Consider the following 17,016-nt stretch of genomic DNA (forward strand, 5'->3'; position numbering starts at 1 on the left):
AGGTGGCTTAGAGTTGTAAATAGTTGTTTAATGTTGTCTTTTGGAGTTAAAGAATAATATTGTTACTTTTTTATTTAAATAGTGGAATATTGGTCGTTCTCTGTCACTCATACTTCAACAGGTTACGAGGTGAACTGGGGTTTTCTGTGTGTTCGGGATAATTGGCAGAAGGGTTCGCCACCGTGCTGTAGTACATTACATTGCGGCTCTTAAAATCAGTACCACAACTAATGAATGCACCGCACCATCCAACTTCTGAACAAACCTATCAACTTGGGTGGCAACTTTGAGGGATGTATGGACATGGATGCCAAGATCACTCTGATCCTCCACACTACCATGCATCCTGCTGTTAACTCTATGTTCTGATTTGAAAGCGAAATTCTTCACAATTATACAGGTTGAACTCCATCTACCACATATCAGCCCGGTTTTGCATCCAGTAAACGTCGCATTGCAACATCCAAAGCCCTCCACACTATCCAGAAATGCACCCACCCTTGTGTCATCGGCAAAATTACTAACCCACCCTTCCAGTTCCTAACCCAATACGCTTAGAAAAGATCAGACGTCCCAGAACTGAAACCTTTTGAACTGCAATGGTCATCGAGCTCCTGTCTGGATACTTTCCATCAATTACCACCCTTTGTCGTCTTTGGGCCAGCCAATTCTGTATCTAGACAGAGAGGATTTCCTCATTCCTGTGTTGCCTTACTTTTTGAGTGAGCCTACCATTGGGAAACGTATCAAATGTCATGCCAAAATCCATGCACACCACAACCACTGATCTATCTTCATCAATGTGTTTTGTCACATCCTGAAAGTATTCAACAACATTTATCTCTAATTAAACGGTGGTTTTTGAAGTAATCATAAATCCTGTCTCCACTCGTTCCCCCACGTTGCCTGTAAGGAGGTGAATTTTGGTACACCTGTTGCGGGTGTAGTCAACAGGTAAAGCAGTATAATCTTTACATTCGACATCCTGCAACAGGCGAATGCAACTGCACTGGCTTCCATACTCTCTGCTCTGAATTTCCAACAGACATTGTTGAAATGAAAGAAAATGAAAAAAAAGTGACCTTGCCGAACCTTTACACACAGTCTTTCTTTCTTTGGAAAGAGGAGGACAGTGGGCGTGAGGTATCATGCGTGTTGCGTCTTGGGTTTCACCAGAGCCTGAAACTAACAGTTTTCTATCCAACTCCATACGTCCAGCCCAATCCCATGCGCTTTAATCTTGCACAATAATCTCTTCTGCGGGGCTTTGTCAAACACTTCCGAAGTCCAAATATACCAGATACTCCGACTTGTCAACTGTGCTGTGTACATCTTCATAGAATTCCAACAGATTTGTAAAGCATAATTTCCCTGTCAAAATCCAAGCTGTCTCTGTCTGATTCTGACTTTGCTTTCTAAATGCTCCACTATAAAGTCCTTCATAAAGTATCCGAGAATTTTCCCCACCACCCATGTTAGTTTTACTGGCCTATAAATTGCTCATACAATTGAACAGAAAAGAGATAATCCTGGGTGAAGTGATTAATGAATGAATTTGATTGATTGAGGAATTTGGGTGAAGGGATATTGCAGCACATTCTTCAGCTGCTGTCTGAATGCAGTCTGGGTCACGGCATAAATCGCGGTGTTTGAGCAGCAACTGAGGAGCTGCAGCATGAAGCCTAATTCCAGCACAAAATAATCCAGATATATTGAGTCATCCCCAATAAACCACATCCGTTTCCATATAGAATATAACATTAACATTGACCATAACAGGATGAAATTAGCCGAGATCACAAACAGCAAAATCATGGACTTTTTTCGATTTTGCATTCCTGTGTCACCTATACCGTCCCCATTAGTGTGAGCCCGGACCCTTCTGTGGGCTCTGCTGGTCACTAAAATATGTCTGACGGTGAAGGCATTGAGCAGCACAATCAGGAGAAATGGAAGAGCCGGAGTTAGAATATGATGGAGGAACTCGATTGTGAACCAGACAGGAGAGCCACGAGAATCGCTCCTTTCTTTACAAAACCAGGGGAAGTTTGATAAGCAATACCAAGCTGTGAGCATAAAATACCAGAAAATGTTTTTTAAGCAGCTCAGCAAAGTCACTGTTCCCAGAACCATAGCCGCCGTTTTCTCGTTGCAATATTTACGTTTTAGCTTCTGACAACAAATGGCCACAAACCGATCAAAGGTGAAAGTGACGGTGAACCAGACAGAACAGTCAGTGGCTGCATAAAGCAGGACGGCGTGGATATTACACACGGGGATCGACTTCAAGAAATAAAACTGTTTATAATAAACGATGGGAATGTGTCTCAATATCAGGTCGATGATAATGACCAGTAGGTCTGCCACTGACATGGCCCCCAGATAACGTCTGATACATGGAGACAATCCACAATCTTTACAAAGCAGGACGTAGATCGTCACTACGTTAACTGTGAGGAAGGAAAACAAACACATTATACATCAGCCCGGAAACAGAATTATCCGTTTGAATGAGAATAGAGAGCGATTTTCAAATGAGTCACTGTATTCAGATATGTTTTTGAAATAATGAGAGCTGAAAGAACAAATGATAACTTCTGAATCATTCACAGAAATGTGAGGTAATCCATAAGAAATCCTGTCTACCCAAGCAAACAACAATACATCCATAAGAACGTTTCGAGGGCATTCCCACACACTCGATCACCCAAGAGCAGACAAAGGCCACTTCTTTCCAGTTCCTAATTTGGTGGGTGAAAACGTTGCTGTCCTAAAAGATTCTCTCTCTGTTCCTTTGAGACAAACGGAGTTGGGAAATTTATGTCTTTTAGTTTAACTTGTGGGCGAACCTCTGTCTTGAAGAAATGAAAACTCGGGGAAAACACATTCACCCCTTTAACTGCCTGACGGGACTTCAGAACAGTGTCACCTTCTCCCTGGAACGGGATCTATTCCCTCGGGATCTTCTCTTTTCTTCAATATCCTGACGTTCGTCCGTTCACAAATCATGTCATGGATAGAACGTTCCGGGAAATGTCAGTTTTAAACTGTGAGAGAGTCATAAAAATGCATGTCACAAAGGTCTTCTGCCCATTACGATTGGTGAGATCTACTCAGCTTCAAGGTTCGAATCTCCTCCCAAACTCGAGTAAACTCACTCTTTGCAGACAAAACCGATAAGATTAAGCCAATACCACGAGCGTTACATGTACGATCGTGCTTGAATATCATATCGTCCTTATTCAGAGATCTCCTTTACCTCCTTTTTACACTTTTGTATAGCACTCCTACGTGTAAAGTGTTCTGGATATTCTGTGCCCCATATCAGATACCAGGCAGCTCTGCCTCTCTAATGCCTTTAAACCATATTCATTTCCGTCAACGTATGCGTTGAAATTTCACATACTTCTTTAAAAATAAGACACCCATTCCGATAGAGTGCCTTTCATTTTAAGCCGTTATCATGCCGTTGTTCCCTGCTTCATGTTTCCGTTTATTCCTTATTTTTATTAGTGAGAAAACAGTCTGACACACTCGTATCACAGAATCAGACCCGATGGGTAATGTTAGTTGAAGCCCATCACTATTCCTGGGAAGATGCTGTCCGACCGGCAGGAAAGACCCATCAGTGGTGGGGGCATCGCGGGATGCAGACAGGGAAGATATTACTGTGGAATTATCCAACATTGATTCCAGAAGTCGGGAAATCTCATGGTAACAGGTGACAGTTGATGATGAACCTCTAATGCCTTCTGTGATAATTCAGTTCCCCTTGATCTTAAAATAAATCAAAGAAAACACTAAGTTGACAATAGCACATGACGTAATCTGTGTGTGGGAGTTCAATGTCCATCACCGAGAGTGACTCCACGGGGCCACCACTGATTGAGCAGGGACACGGCGCAGATATACAGTAGCCAGACTGTGGGTGGTAATGGGCGAATCAGCAAGAGGAAACCATTCTCACAAGCCACTTGCACAGATGGATATGTCCTTACTAGTATCTGTAGAAGCACCCAGCACACAGTCCTGGTGGAGGGAACGTCTCGGTCTCATATTGAAGATACTGTCCACTGGCAAAACGTAGTGTTTTTCAGTTTTACAGAACGTCATGACTGCAGTAACTCAGTGAACAGTGCTGGGTCGTTTATTATTTGCAATCTATATCAATGGTACAGTTACATGGAGCAAACGAGTTCGAATTAAATTTTCATGACACGAAGGTAGACAGGGAACTAATTAATCCAGTGGAGGTAAAAAGTCTGTGAATGGATAAGCATGGATAATTGTTTAACAGATGGAATATAAGCGAGTAGCTCTGAACATGTAAATCTTCCATAAGAATGAAAAGGATGTATATTATATGAATGCGGAGAGATTACTGGACTTCGTGATACAGTGTGTACTGGAGGGTTCACCCTGACCCATTCAGACATGGGAAGTGTTGCTCCATCTCCCTGATGGTCTGCTCCCTGAGGTCCCTAGTGGCCCCATTGCACTGAGTACACACGGGACATTTTGATGTGGTTGATTGGCAGTGGGGAGTCCTGAGGGGGCGAGTGCTTTGAGAGGTTTATCAAGTGGATGGTCTTTTTACGAGAGGCCACCCTTTCTTTCCACGTGGAGACTCGAAGAGGATGGGAAGGGCTAACTGCTTCTGAATGAAGAAGCAACGGCTGCTGCCAAGAGAGTGAGAATTCACCAGTGTGATGTACTGTGCATGGTCATACTGCAACATTAATAGAGTGAAACATGGAGGCCCAATCACAGGGATGTGCATACAGAACAAATATATTGCCTAATCAGCTGATATGGTTAGTTAGATCAAGACCATTATCCCCTCCACACTGGTCTCAAAACTGCGTGACCTTGGCCTCGTCTCCGCTCACTGCAAATGGATCCTCAGTTCCCGACTCACAGACCGCAGTCAGTGAGAATCTGTAACTGCACCTCCTTCATGATAACGCTCAACACTGCGGCTCCTGCAGGATGGACCCTCAGCCCCCGCCTGCACGTCCTGTACAACCGTGATTGTGTTGACAATTTCCAATGGAATGCTATCGACAAGTTTGCTGACAGCAACACCATAGTAGGAAGGATAAATGAAAAAGACGAAGCAGAATGCAGAAGAAAAGGTCGCGAGCTTGTTGACGTGATGCAATGAGAAAATCCTCGCTCTCAACGTCAGCAAAACTAAAGAACTAATCTTTGACTGCCGAAAGAAACGAGCAGGACACGGCCTCATACAAATCAATGGAACTGAGGTTGAAAGGGTGAATAGCGTTAAGTTCCTCAGAATGATGATAACCGACAATGTGTCCTGGAACTCCCACGTAGATGCAACGGTCAAGAAGGCTCAACAACGTCTCTTCTTCCTCAGGCGCCTCAGCAAAATCGGCGGGACCATAAGACTCTCAACAACTTATGCACTATTGGAAGTACACTGTGGTGCTGGTGTCAGCGAATTTGTAGATGACATTCATTTAAAAAATTCCAGCACAATCACAGATGGGCTGCGAGTGCAGGAAGGGTCTGTGGGTGCAGACTATCCGGAACATAAAGCCTCTGGTATGGCAACTGCTGAGCACAGGACCATAAGAAAGTACAGAAGCTAGTTTGGGCGTGGTACTTGATCATGTTGTCGGACTTCACATGGAAATAAGGAGTGCTAATGGTGTTCATGGATGGCAGGTTGGCTTCCGTGATGGTCAGGGTTGTGCACACCCCATCAGGAAAAAGACACAGAATCCTGAGCACATTAACGAAGTGGTTTAAGAACAATTTCTCCCAGGCTGTTATTAGACAAATGAATGCAATTCTCACCTCAAATGTTGCTGATCTTCCTAACATTGTTCTTGCCTATTCCACTACCTGTACATGTTAACCACTGTACCTCAGTCTAAGTACTTCTGATCTCTCTATACTTGCTTGGTATGACCAGTCTGCACTGCTCATAAGTAAACATTTTCACTGCAGTTTGGTTTCACATGACACTAAATCAATCAACCATTCCATCAATATCACATTATCAATCCACCACACAGAACCTGCGCAGACACGTCTTTTTGAATTCACTCACACGAAGTGGGCATCACTGGCTGGACCAGCGTTCATTGTTCATCTCTGAGAGGCAGTTTTTAGATTTTAGATTTAGATTAGATTACAGTGTGGAAACAGGCCCTTCGGCCCAACAAGTCCACACCGACCCGCCGAAGCGCAACCCACCCATACCCCTAAATTTACCCCTTACCTAACACTACGGGCAATTTAGTATGGCCAATTCACCTGACACTGCACATCTTTGGACTGTGGGAGGAAACCGGCGCACCCGGAGGAAACCCACGCAGACACGGGGAGAACGTGCAAACTCCACACAGTCAGTCGCCTGAGGCGGGAATTGAACCCGGGTCTCTGGCGCTGTGAGGCAGCAGTGCTAGCCACTGTGCCACCGTGCCGCCCACGAAGTTAAGAGTCTGCGTCGGGAATCAGAAGTAGGCCAGAGCAAGTAAGGATTTTCGTGCATTAACCTATAAACTTGGACTAGTTATCTGTCGAGTATTTGGATCTGTGTAGATGTCAAACACATTGATCTATAAACCTTTTTCAGATAATCTGTCCAGCACTGGGAGCTGTGCTGACCTCACCAGTGTACAGATCTAAAAACACAGATGAGCTATCTCTCCAACGAATACAGCTGTGCAATGAACGCCAGTCACTTAATCTAATAACAAGGATCAGTTATCCTCTCAGCATGTAGAGCAGTGAATTCCACCACCAGTGCGTTGTTGGGTAACAGTGTGTTCCATCACAGGTCAGCGTGGGGAAACTTACAGCCGATAGTGGAAGTGACAGGGTGTGCAGCTCCCATCCATGTAGATCTCGATATATCCGTTGTGCCATGACAAGGGGTGTTGTGGGTGTGAAAATCACTGCCAGAGAGAGATGGCAGGAAACTCGTTGAAATGCCAACATATGGGAGGGCTGTGGGAAATAGACAGACAACGAGAGATTGACAGACAATGTCAGTGGCAGGACATGTTCACGGGTGTTAGAATGAGGAAATAAAGACACTTCGATAGTATCCTGCAACATCCGCCAGTGATTCTCGGAAGGACGTGTGAATGAGGTGTTGGCGTGTGGTTAGATGCTGGAGAGTCTTGAATGGGCATTTGTTCTGCAGCTTTCTAACTGGAAATGTAGTAATCAGAATAGTCGGCTCATTGGGCTAGATTTCAGAATAATGTGCCCCAGTGCCATTTTCACTGTGTGTGACAGAGGATTTATCTCCACGAGGCCGAGCTAGTTTCCTGGAGCTATCTGAGAGAACTCAGCACATTAGCTACCCTCCTCACACCATGGTGTCCCACTCATTATGTGCCAGCCCGATTCTCCCGCCCGTCATGGCTGGAGGTACTCACCATCCCTGAGATGTCTCTGAATTTTCTGTGATCCCTGGAACTGATGCCAACCTTCAAAGGCCAAGGATTGAACATTCTCAGTTGAGCGCTGCCTGCACAGTTTACCCTGAGCAAGGCATATATGAGACAATCACGCAATGATTTGTCGATAGAGACACAGAGGTCCTGGTGGATGGTTCAGCACAGAGGCAGACAATTCTCTTCCCACAGGAGAACACACCACCGGACCCACCGAACCTGGTCTGACCTCATCACGTACTCAGTGTAGTATCTGGGGTCGAAAGAGAAGTCCAGAAATACAGGGCATGCATCAAAGCACAAAGAACAAAGAAATTTTCACCACAGGAGCAAGCACTTCGGTCCTCCCATCCTGTGCTGACCCAGATTCTCTATCTGAACCTGTCGCATATTTCATAATCGTCTGTGACCCCTTTCTCCCCACCCATTCACGGATCTGCCTTTATCATATTAAATGGCGCTACCGCACCCGTCGCTAGCAGCTCTGCTGGCAACAGATTGCAGGCACCCACCAACCTCTACGCACAGAACTTTCCACGCATATCGTCCTTTTTTTTCCCTCTCACTTTGAACTCGTTACCACAAGTAATTGATTCCCCCACTATGGGAACAACTGTTTCTTGTGATCCACCTTGTCCATACGTCTCATGGTTTTGGAGACCTCAATCAGGTTCCCGCCAACCTCTGTCTTTCTAATTAAAGTAATCCTAATCTACTCGACATCTTTTCACAGCGAGTGCCTTCCACACCAGGAAACAATCTAGTGAATGACCTCTGCAACCTCTCCAAAGCATCCACATCGTTTTGGTATTGCGGCGACCAGAACTGAATGTAATGTTCCAAATGTGGCCGGCCAAAGACTTATCCAATGGTAATATGACCAGATAACTTTTGTAGCTGAAAATGTGTTGCTGGAAAAACGCAGCAGGTCAGGCAGCATCCAAGGAACAGGAGAATCGACGTTTCGGGCATCAGCCCTTCTTCGGGCTTATGCCCGAAACGTCGATTCTCCTGTTCCTTTGATGCTGCCTGATCTGCTGCGCTTTTCCAACAACACATTTTCAGCTCTGATCTCCAGCATCTGCAGTCCTCACTTTCTTCTCGAAGATAACTTTTTTATTCAATACTCCATCCAATGAAAAACACAGTTCCGAAAGATTGATGCACAGCTATTTTTTTAGATTAGATTACTTAGAGTGTGGAAACAGGCCTTTCGGCCCAACAAGTCCACACCGACCCGCCGAAGCGCACCCACCCAGGCCTATTCCCCTACACCTAACACTACGGCAATTTAGCGTGGCCAATTCACCTAACCTGCACATTTTTGGACTGTGGGAGGAACCCGGAGGAAACCCACGCAGACACGGGGAGAATGTGCAAACCCCACACAGTCAGTTGACTGAGGCGGGAATTGAACCCAGGTCTCTGGCGCTGTGAGGCAGCAGTGCTAACCACTGTGCCACCATCTTTTTTTTCTTTTGTCTTTTTTTTTCAAGAAGGGAAACAGGCATAATATCGGAAACTCTCGGCTGATGAATCTCACATCAGTGCTTGGGAAGTTTTTGGAGAGAATTCTAAGGAATAGGAGTTACGATTATTTCGAAACACAGTGCCTAACTGAGGACTGTTAGCCTGGCGTTCTATTGGGCACATCATGTTTACTAACTAGTTTCATTTTTTTGAAGAGGTGACGGAGATGATTGATGGGGGTAGAATAGTGGATGTTGTCGGCACGGATTTCAATAAGGCTTTTGAAAAGTTATATTGAACATGACGCCGAATAAAATTAATCTCTTCTGCCTGCCGTTGCCCGATAACCCTCCGTTCCTTCGATTTCATGTGCATATCGAAATGTTTCCTAACCATACTGATCGGATCTACCATCACCAACATCACCCCTGGCAGTACCTTCCCGACCACTGCAACTCTCTATTTAAGGCTCTTCCAGAATGTTAAAATGCATGGAATTTACGGCTAGTGGGTGCGTGGATTCATAATTGGTTTGCTCAAAGGAGAATACTTTAGAATAAGTTTGAATGATATAGTGGGATATATATCAGTTGGAGGTATGGGCGGGGAAATGGCATATTGAGTTTTAATTGGGTAAATGTGAGGTACTGCACTTTGGGATGTCAAATGTTGAGAAAAAGTCCACGGTTAGTGATAAAACCCTGAAGAGTACACAACTCAAGTACACAACTCCCTTTAAGTGATCAAACAATTATAGAGGGTAGTAAAGAAGGCATATGACATGCCTGCTTTCTTTGATCGGGGAATTGAGTACAAGGCTCGGAATGTTATCTTGCAGCTTCATATGAGCGTTGCGTCGGCTACACGAAGAACATTGCGTTCAAATATGGCCGCTACATGACAGGAAGCATGAAAAGGTTTTGGATCGGGTGACGAAGAGGTTAACCAAGACACTGTTTGGATTCAATGTTATGATTTTTGAGGAGAGTATAAAAACTCGAGCTGCTTTCTCTGGAGTACAGAGGCTGAGGAAGGACTTCATATAATTCTTGCAAATTATGAGATACCTAAAGAAAGTTGGCAGTCAGAATTTCTCTCACAGTGATGAAATATCAAAAACTATTGGGCATGCATTTATGATTGTGGGGAAGATCAAAAGAGATTGGCAGGAGGCTGAAACGCACTGCTAGGGGTGGTGGTAGTGATGACAGAGGTGAAAGGGACGTGTAAGAAACGTCTTGAAAGGCATATGAATATGAAAAGAGTGGAGAGTTATGTAACAACGGCAGGCAGAAGGGCGTATTTTAATTTTGCGTCATGGTCGGCAAAACATTGTGGGACGAATGACCCATTCCTGTACTGTACTATTCTACGTTTCATGTTCTAACTAGATTGACTGTGAATGCAGCCCAAAACTTCGCCCAGACTTGAATCAACTGGTCATCTGGTCCGCCTGAATACAGCATTTCACAACACAACTTCGAAGAGCAAAACACTGATTATTCAATATCAGTACAGAGGACCATAAGGAATAGGAACAAGATTATGTAATCCAGAGTTTCAACCCTTCATTCACACCTGACATACTCCAATCATCAAATCGAATTTCATGCCAGTCCTTGTATTGCTCAACTCAAGTAGGACAAAACGTCAATCGACTTGCTTTTGAAAATATTTTCAGTGATTGAGACTCCAGAAGTCTCTTGGTTCAAGAGATTACAGGCTCGCTGTCTTCTGAGAGAAGATATTCCTCTGCATCCCATTTTGAAACGAGTATCCCTAGATCAGTAAATAAGTCGCCCCTCGTTCCAGACTTCCCTCAGTTTGGAAACATCTACTCAACATTCCTCAGTCATGCACCCTTTGAATCTCACGGATTTTAACAATATGATCCTTCATTCCTTTCTACCACAAACTATAAAATTAAAATTCTCACACCACCAACTTATATTCCACAGGTGTTTTTGGAAGCACCAGCTTTTGGAGCACTGCTCCTTCATCAGGTTTCTAGTGGGGCAGGATCATAGAGTACGACATTTACAGTAAGGGTATTTTACTATAAATTATGTGTCCTATAATTCTGTGGCTTGTGACTGCCTGATGGAGGAGAACTCGAAATAAGCTTGTTGGACAATAACTGGGTGTTATATGATTTTTAACTTTGTCCACACCAGTCCAATACCGGTAGCTCCTAAAGAACTACCTTGTTGGTAAGACCATAAGACTATAAGATCGCGGAGCAAAAATCAGGTCATTCATCCTGTCGCATCTGCTCCTCAATTCAATCAAATCTGATAAGTTTCCAAACCCAATTCTCCCTGTTTCTGCCCGTTACACCTGATCCCCTTGATACTCAAAAACCTATCTATCTAACTCTTAAATACGATCAATGAAATGGGCACCACAGCCTTCTGTTGCTGTGAATTCCATAGATTCATCACTCGCTGGTTGACGAGGATTCTTCTTATCTCCAATATAAAAGGTTTTCCCTCGACTCGAAAACGGTGCCCTTGGTGCCAGTCTCTACTACAAATGGAAACATCGACCTAACATCTATTCTGTGCAGGCCATTCAGTATTCTGTATGTTGCAATCAGATTCCCCCCATCGTTCTTAAAACTCCAACGAATACAGACGAGCAGTCCTCAAATGTTCCTCATATGTTAAAATTTTCACTGAAGATAATTCTTGTGAACCTCGTCTGAACATGCTCCAAGGCCAAGATATGATTTCTGAGATATGACGCCAAAAGCGGCGCAGAATGTTCCAAATGTTGTCTGGCGAGAGACTTGTAGAGCCTCGGAAGTACGTCCTTGATTTTATATTCAAGTCATTTCGACATAAACGCCATTTTTGCATTTTCCTTCCGAAATTCTGACTTCACCTTCAAGTTTTCCTTGAGGGATTTCTGGATGAGAGTTTTCTCTTTGCACTTCAGACTTCTGAACGTTCTACCCATTTGAAAAATAGTCCATGCCTCTTTTCTTCTTACCAAAATGAATGACTTCTGACTTTGCCATGTTGTACTCCACCTGTCCTTTCTTTGCCCACTCTCCTAATCTGTCCAAATCCTTCTTCAGCTTTCCCCACCTTCTCAATGCCACGTGTTCTTCTATCTATCTCTGTGTCATTTTAAAACTTCGCAAGAATATTCTCAATTCCTTTTCCAGGTCATTAATTTGTAAAGTGAAAAGTTGTTGTCCTAACACAGCCATGCCGAACACAACTTGCCACAGGCTGCCATTCTGAGAGAGAACTCTTTATCCTCATTCTCTGATTTCTGCCAGACAACAAAGCGAGCACTTTGCCTCTGATACCATGGACCTTATCTTATTTAGTGGCCTCCTGTCGGCACATTGTCAAAGCCTCTATTGAAGTCCAGGGAGATAATAATCATTGTGTTTTCTTGGTCTAATCTGATCGTTCCTTTCTCAAATACTTCCAGCAGATCTATCTGGCATGACCTCCCGTTGATGAAACCATGTTGACTATGCCATACTTTACCATACACTTCCAAGTATTCGGAAATCTCATCTCGCACATTGTATTGTAGGATCTGACCCACAACCGAGGTATGGCTAATTGGTCTATAATTTCCCCACGTTTAGCTTTTACCTTACTCCCTTCATCTAATGATTCTTGAAAGAGAACCATTAATGAATCCACTACCTCTTCACTACCTTAGAACTCTGGCGTGTAATCCTATGGTGCAGAAGATTTATGCAATTTCAGGCCATTCAGTGCTTGTCATAGCTTCTCCTTGTTGATGGCCACCATAGCCAGTTCTGCCTCTCACTCTCTTGAATTTTCAGGATATCGCTCATGTCGTCCAGCAGAAGAACTGAAGAAAAAAATAATTGTACACTTCCTCAGCCATGCCCATGTCCCCCACTGCTGTCCCTCCAGTGCAATTGTCCAGCGGAACGACAAATGCCCACTATTTCCGTTTGTGAATCGAAACACACTCTTAGATTAGCTTATCTACAGTGTGGACAGAGACGATTTGGCCCAACAAGTCCACACCGACTCTCCAAAGAGTAACTCACACGGACCCATTCACCTACATTTGCCCCGACTAATGCACTTAACATTATGGGCAATTTTTCATGGTCAATTCTCCTAACCTGCACATCTTTGGAACGTGGGAGGAAACCAGAATACCCGGATGAAACTAACAAAGACGCGGGGTTGGGGGGGGGGCGGGGGGGGGGTGGGGATGTGCAAACCCTACATATTCAGTTGCCCAAAGTGGAAATTGAACCTGGGTCCCTGACACTGAGTCAACCATGCACTCCACTGAGCCACCGTGCTGCCCCTAGTCGACTGGTTAGCTTACCCTCATATTTAATCTTCTCCCTTCTTACTTCCTCTTTTGTTGCCCTTTGTTGGTCTTTGCAAACTTCCCAAACCTCTGGTTTCCCACTGCCCGTCATCGCATTATCTGCTTTCTCCTTTGCTTTCCTGCTATCCCTGACTTCCCTCGTCGGCCATGGTTGTCTCATCCTTCTTTTCCACTTTTCATTTTCCTTGGAAAGAATGTCTGCTGTGTCTCCTGAATTCCTTTCAGAAACCCCTGCCATAGATATGTACAATCCTCTAACATGGAGCCCTTTGGGCTAACATAGCGACCAAAGTGAACCTCCACGATTGTTTTGCATTTCTCAGCACTTGGCCCGTAGCCTTCTCATGCTTTCTTCTACATGTATTTGTCCAAATGCTTTTTTAAAGTTGTTAATGAACTCCTTAATCACTTCTGCTGAAAGGTTATTCATATAGGTAAACTCACTTGTCAAAAAGAACTTTACCCCTCATGTTCCCTTTTCATTGTTTCCCTTCTAATCTTAAACTGATGCTCTCTAATTCTCGTTTCCATGGCCCTCGGAAAACGACTGAATACAATGACCCCATCCATACCTCTCACGATTTTATGCACTCCATATGATGCCCCCTCAGTCTCCGATACTTTAAGAAAAAAAAGTCACAGCTTGTCCAATCTCTCCCTGTAACTCAGACCGTTGAATCCTTGCAAAATTCTTGGCAACCTATTCTGCACTCTTAAACGTTACGAACGTCTTTACTATCATAAGGTGACTAAAACCGAACACAATATTCTACGTGTGGCATTATCACGTGTATAACTGTCTGATAATGTCCCATCTTCTATACTCAATGCCCTGACTAATGAAGGCCAGTGTGCCAAATAAGTTCCTCACTGATCTGTTTCCATGTGACTCCACTTTGGGAGAACTTTGAACCTGAATTCCAAGATCTCTCTGTTACACGACACCACTTTATGCCTGACCATCAACCATAAAACCCTTACTCTGGTCTGTTTTTCCGAAATAAAAGATGTCACACTATATTAAACTTGATTTGCTCTTTCTCGGTCTACTTTCCTGGCTCATTAAGCTCCTGCGGAAATTTATGACAAGCTTCCTCATCTGCGATCTTTCTGGTCATGCTTGCAAATTCACATCCAAGTCATTGGGATCGATAAATAAAAAAAGCAATGGGCTTCGCACTGACCCTTGATGCACTCCACTAGTCACAAGTCTCCAATCTGAGTGCATCCTTCCGCTATTACCCTCTCCTCCCTACCATCAAGCCAATTGTGAACCAATTGCTGGCTTCCCTTGCATCCCATGCGATCGAACCTATCATTGCTTGCCCACTGTCTTTTCTGCTGGGCTCTTCTCCCCGTTAATTCTAAACAGCTCGTTCCTCATGCATCTGTTGTCGCCTTTATTCAGCTGTCATACCGTTACCTCTGATTCTATCGTCTCCCTCTCAAGTTGCAGATTAAAATTGCACGACAAGCTGCTCGAAAATCCGTCTCTTAGGCATTTTACAAATTACTTTTTTTCAATTAAATACCAAGCTGATTTTTCAAATCCACATGCAAATTGAAATACCCCATGATCACTGCACGTTTGCATTTCCCACATATCTTTTCTGTATACAGATGTGCCGTGCACCCCACCCCCTGACGGTGGAACACGGAATGTACATGACTCCAACTGTGCTCTTTTTAACCTTTGTGGTCCCTCAATTCTACACACATATATTCTACAACGTCTGACACGATTTCGTTTCTGAACATTAATTTCATTTCATTTCTCACTCATAAGGCAACCCCACCCCACTGTCCACTTGCCTATTTTTTTCGAAAAGACGTTTATCCTTGAATTTTCAGCTTCCATTTGTAATCCCCTTGCTGCCACGTCTCTCTGATACCGACCACGTCTTACCTGCCAATTTCGATCTGCGCCACAAGCTCATTTATCATACTGCTAAAACTGCGTGCATTCAGGTACGACAACTTCAGTCCTGCATGAACCGGACTTCACTTTTCATTGTCATTTCTTTATTCACTATTCTCGAAGTTTGTTTGCTCACCCTTTCCATGCAATCTCTGTCTGTGCTGGAGATTTAAATAACCTCTTCGGAGTCCGGCACGCTTACGTCTGCCTTTAATTCGGGATTTCTAATTTCCCCCAGAAATGAACCATATCACCACTTTTTATTTTGAAACCCTGTCCAAAGCCCGAGTTATGTGATTTGCCAGAACACTGGTCACAGCATGGTTCAAGTGAAGATCATCCCATCGCAACATTCCCTTCTTCCCCAGCACTGGTGCCAATGTCCCAAGAATTCATATCCATTTAGCCCTCACCAATCTTTGATTCAAGAATTTATTTACTTAATTTTCGTGAGCCTGTGGCAATTAGCGCGTGGCTTATGTAGTAAGCCAGAGAACAATACCTTCTTGGTTTTGTATTTCTTAGTTTATCTTCGAGCTTTTCGCCCCCCCTCCCCCCGCCCCACCTTGTCAAGGCCTCTGCCCTCATTTTATCTGTGTTATTTGTACCGATGTGCGCCACGACCGCTGGATCTTTTCGCTCCCACACAAATTTCCTCTAGAAACTAGGTAAGATAGCCCGAACACGATCTTCGGGACTATCGATTGTGGTCACAGAGAACATCGTCTATGACTCTAACTGTCAGTCAACTTCTTTAACGCAATGATCAGCCGACTAAATTGATCTAGATTCTTGATGCACCTGTATGTTAACATTTTAACTTCCATGCACAGCAAAACCCAGATTTTCTGTTCTGCTCTTTTATTGAGAATCTCTCTGCATGTGAAAAATATAGGCTTTTTTTGGTGTTTTTATCCCGAACTCATTATTTTGCTACAATGAACACCATCTACCTATTTCGCTTTTTGAACATTTTTGTTATTAATTTCATTCCATGCACTCTAAACTATTTTATGTCATCATCAACTGTCGATAGATTGTGTTTTACCTCCTCCTCCAATTAATTATTACAGAGAGTAATTGTCGGGATTTGTTTTGTGAACCTTCTCTCACCCGCTTCCAATGCATCTGTCATATCCGAAGAAAAGGGTTGGAAAACCGTTCATATTATTGCAGGCGCGTTCTGCAAGGAAAGTTGTGGGTGTTTAGACATCACCATGTTTGAAATAGTTGCCATTGGTAAATTTGTATTCCTGTAACCTGCGAGAAGTTTTCTATTGGTCAATACAGAAACTGAAGTTCTTGTGTGCTATGGCTTTCTCAAATCATTCTCAAATAAATCATAATCAGCTGCTCCGTTTTTATTGAAAACAGTGCGTCATCACAAACATTTAATTTTTATATGACAGACGCCAATTTTTTGCATAATCCCTTCAGCTATTTCATCCCATGATAAACTGCTTGCATCATCTTCACCATTTACCTTCCCCTTCGGTCTGTATCACTTACAAATATGGAGTTCGTGCATTCACTTTTATTACTCAAGTCATTGTGCTGGAATTAATTGCGTCGCCAGAACTGATCCCTGTGACACCTCACTAGTTTCAGGTCGTCATCGGAAAAAAAAAGTTTCTAAAAGCTTCTCTGCCCACGATCAAATATTCCCTGCGGAGATACTTCCATCATTTAAACTGTAAACTCACACACCCACGGCGAGGATTACCCATGCTATTGCCATTATTCTGCTTTTAAAAACGCCTCTAACCAACTGAAGTAACCGACACCAAGTGCTTGGCATCACTGAAAAATTACCCCGAACTTCTAAATTCTGTGGGCAGACGGCACTCAATT

The 17,016-nt window shown here is 43.7% G+C and overlaps 1 protein-coding gene across 1 annotated transcript in view; it reads right to left on the reverse strand.

The window, feature by feature from the left end:
* Positions 1–1,542: 1,542 nt before the first annotated feature.
* Positions 1,543–17,016, reverse strand: part of LOC148148105 (uncharacterized) — a 66,601-nt gene continuing 51,127 nt past the window's right edge. The window contains exons 4-5 of the mRNA XM_087994011.1: positions 4,951–5,072; positions 1,543–2,450 (exon numbers count right to left, since the gene is read on the reverse strand). Of these exons, the coding sequence (XP_087850137.1) occupies positions 1,543–2,450; positions 4,951–5,072 (1,030 nt within the window). The remainder of the gene's footprint in view (positions 2,451–4,950; positions 5,073–17,016) is intronic.

This window comes from Chiloscyllium plagiosum, unplaced genomic scaffold, assembly GCF_037043375.1.
Source record: "Chiloscyllium plagiosum isolate Xiang-an unplaced genomic scaffold, Cpla_swu_hap1 HiC_scaffold_14, whole genome shotgun sequence".
Lineage (NCBI taxonomy): Eukaryota > Metazoa > Chordata > Chondrichthyes > Orectolobiformes > Hemiscylliidae > Chiloscyllium > Chiloscyllium plagiosum.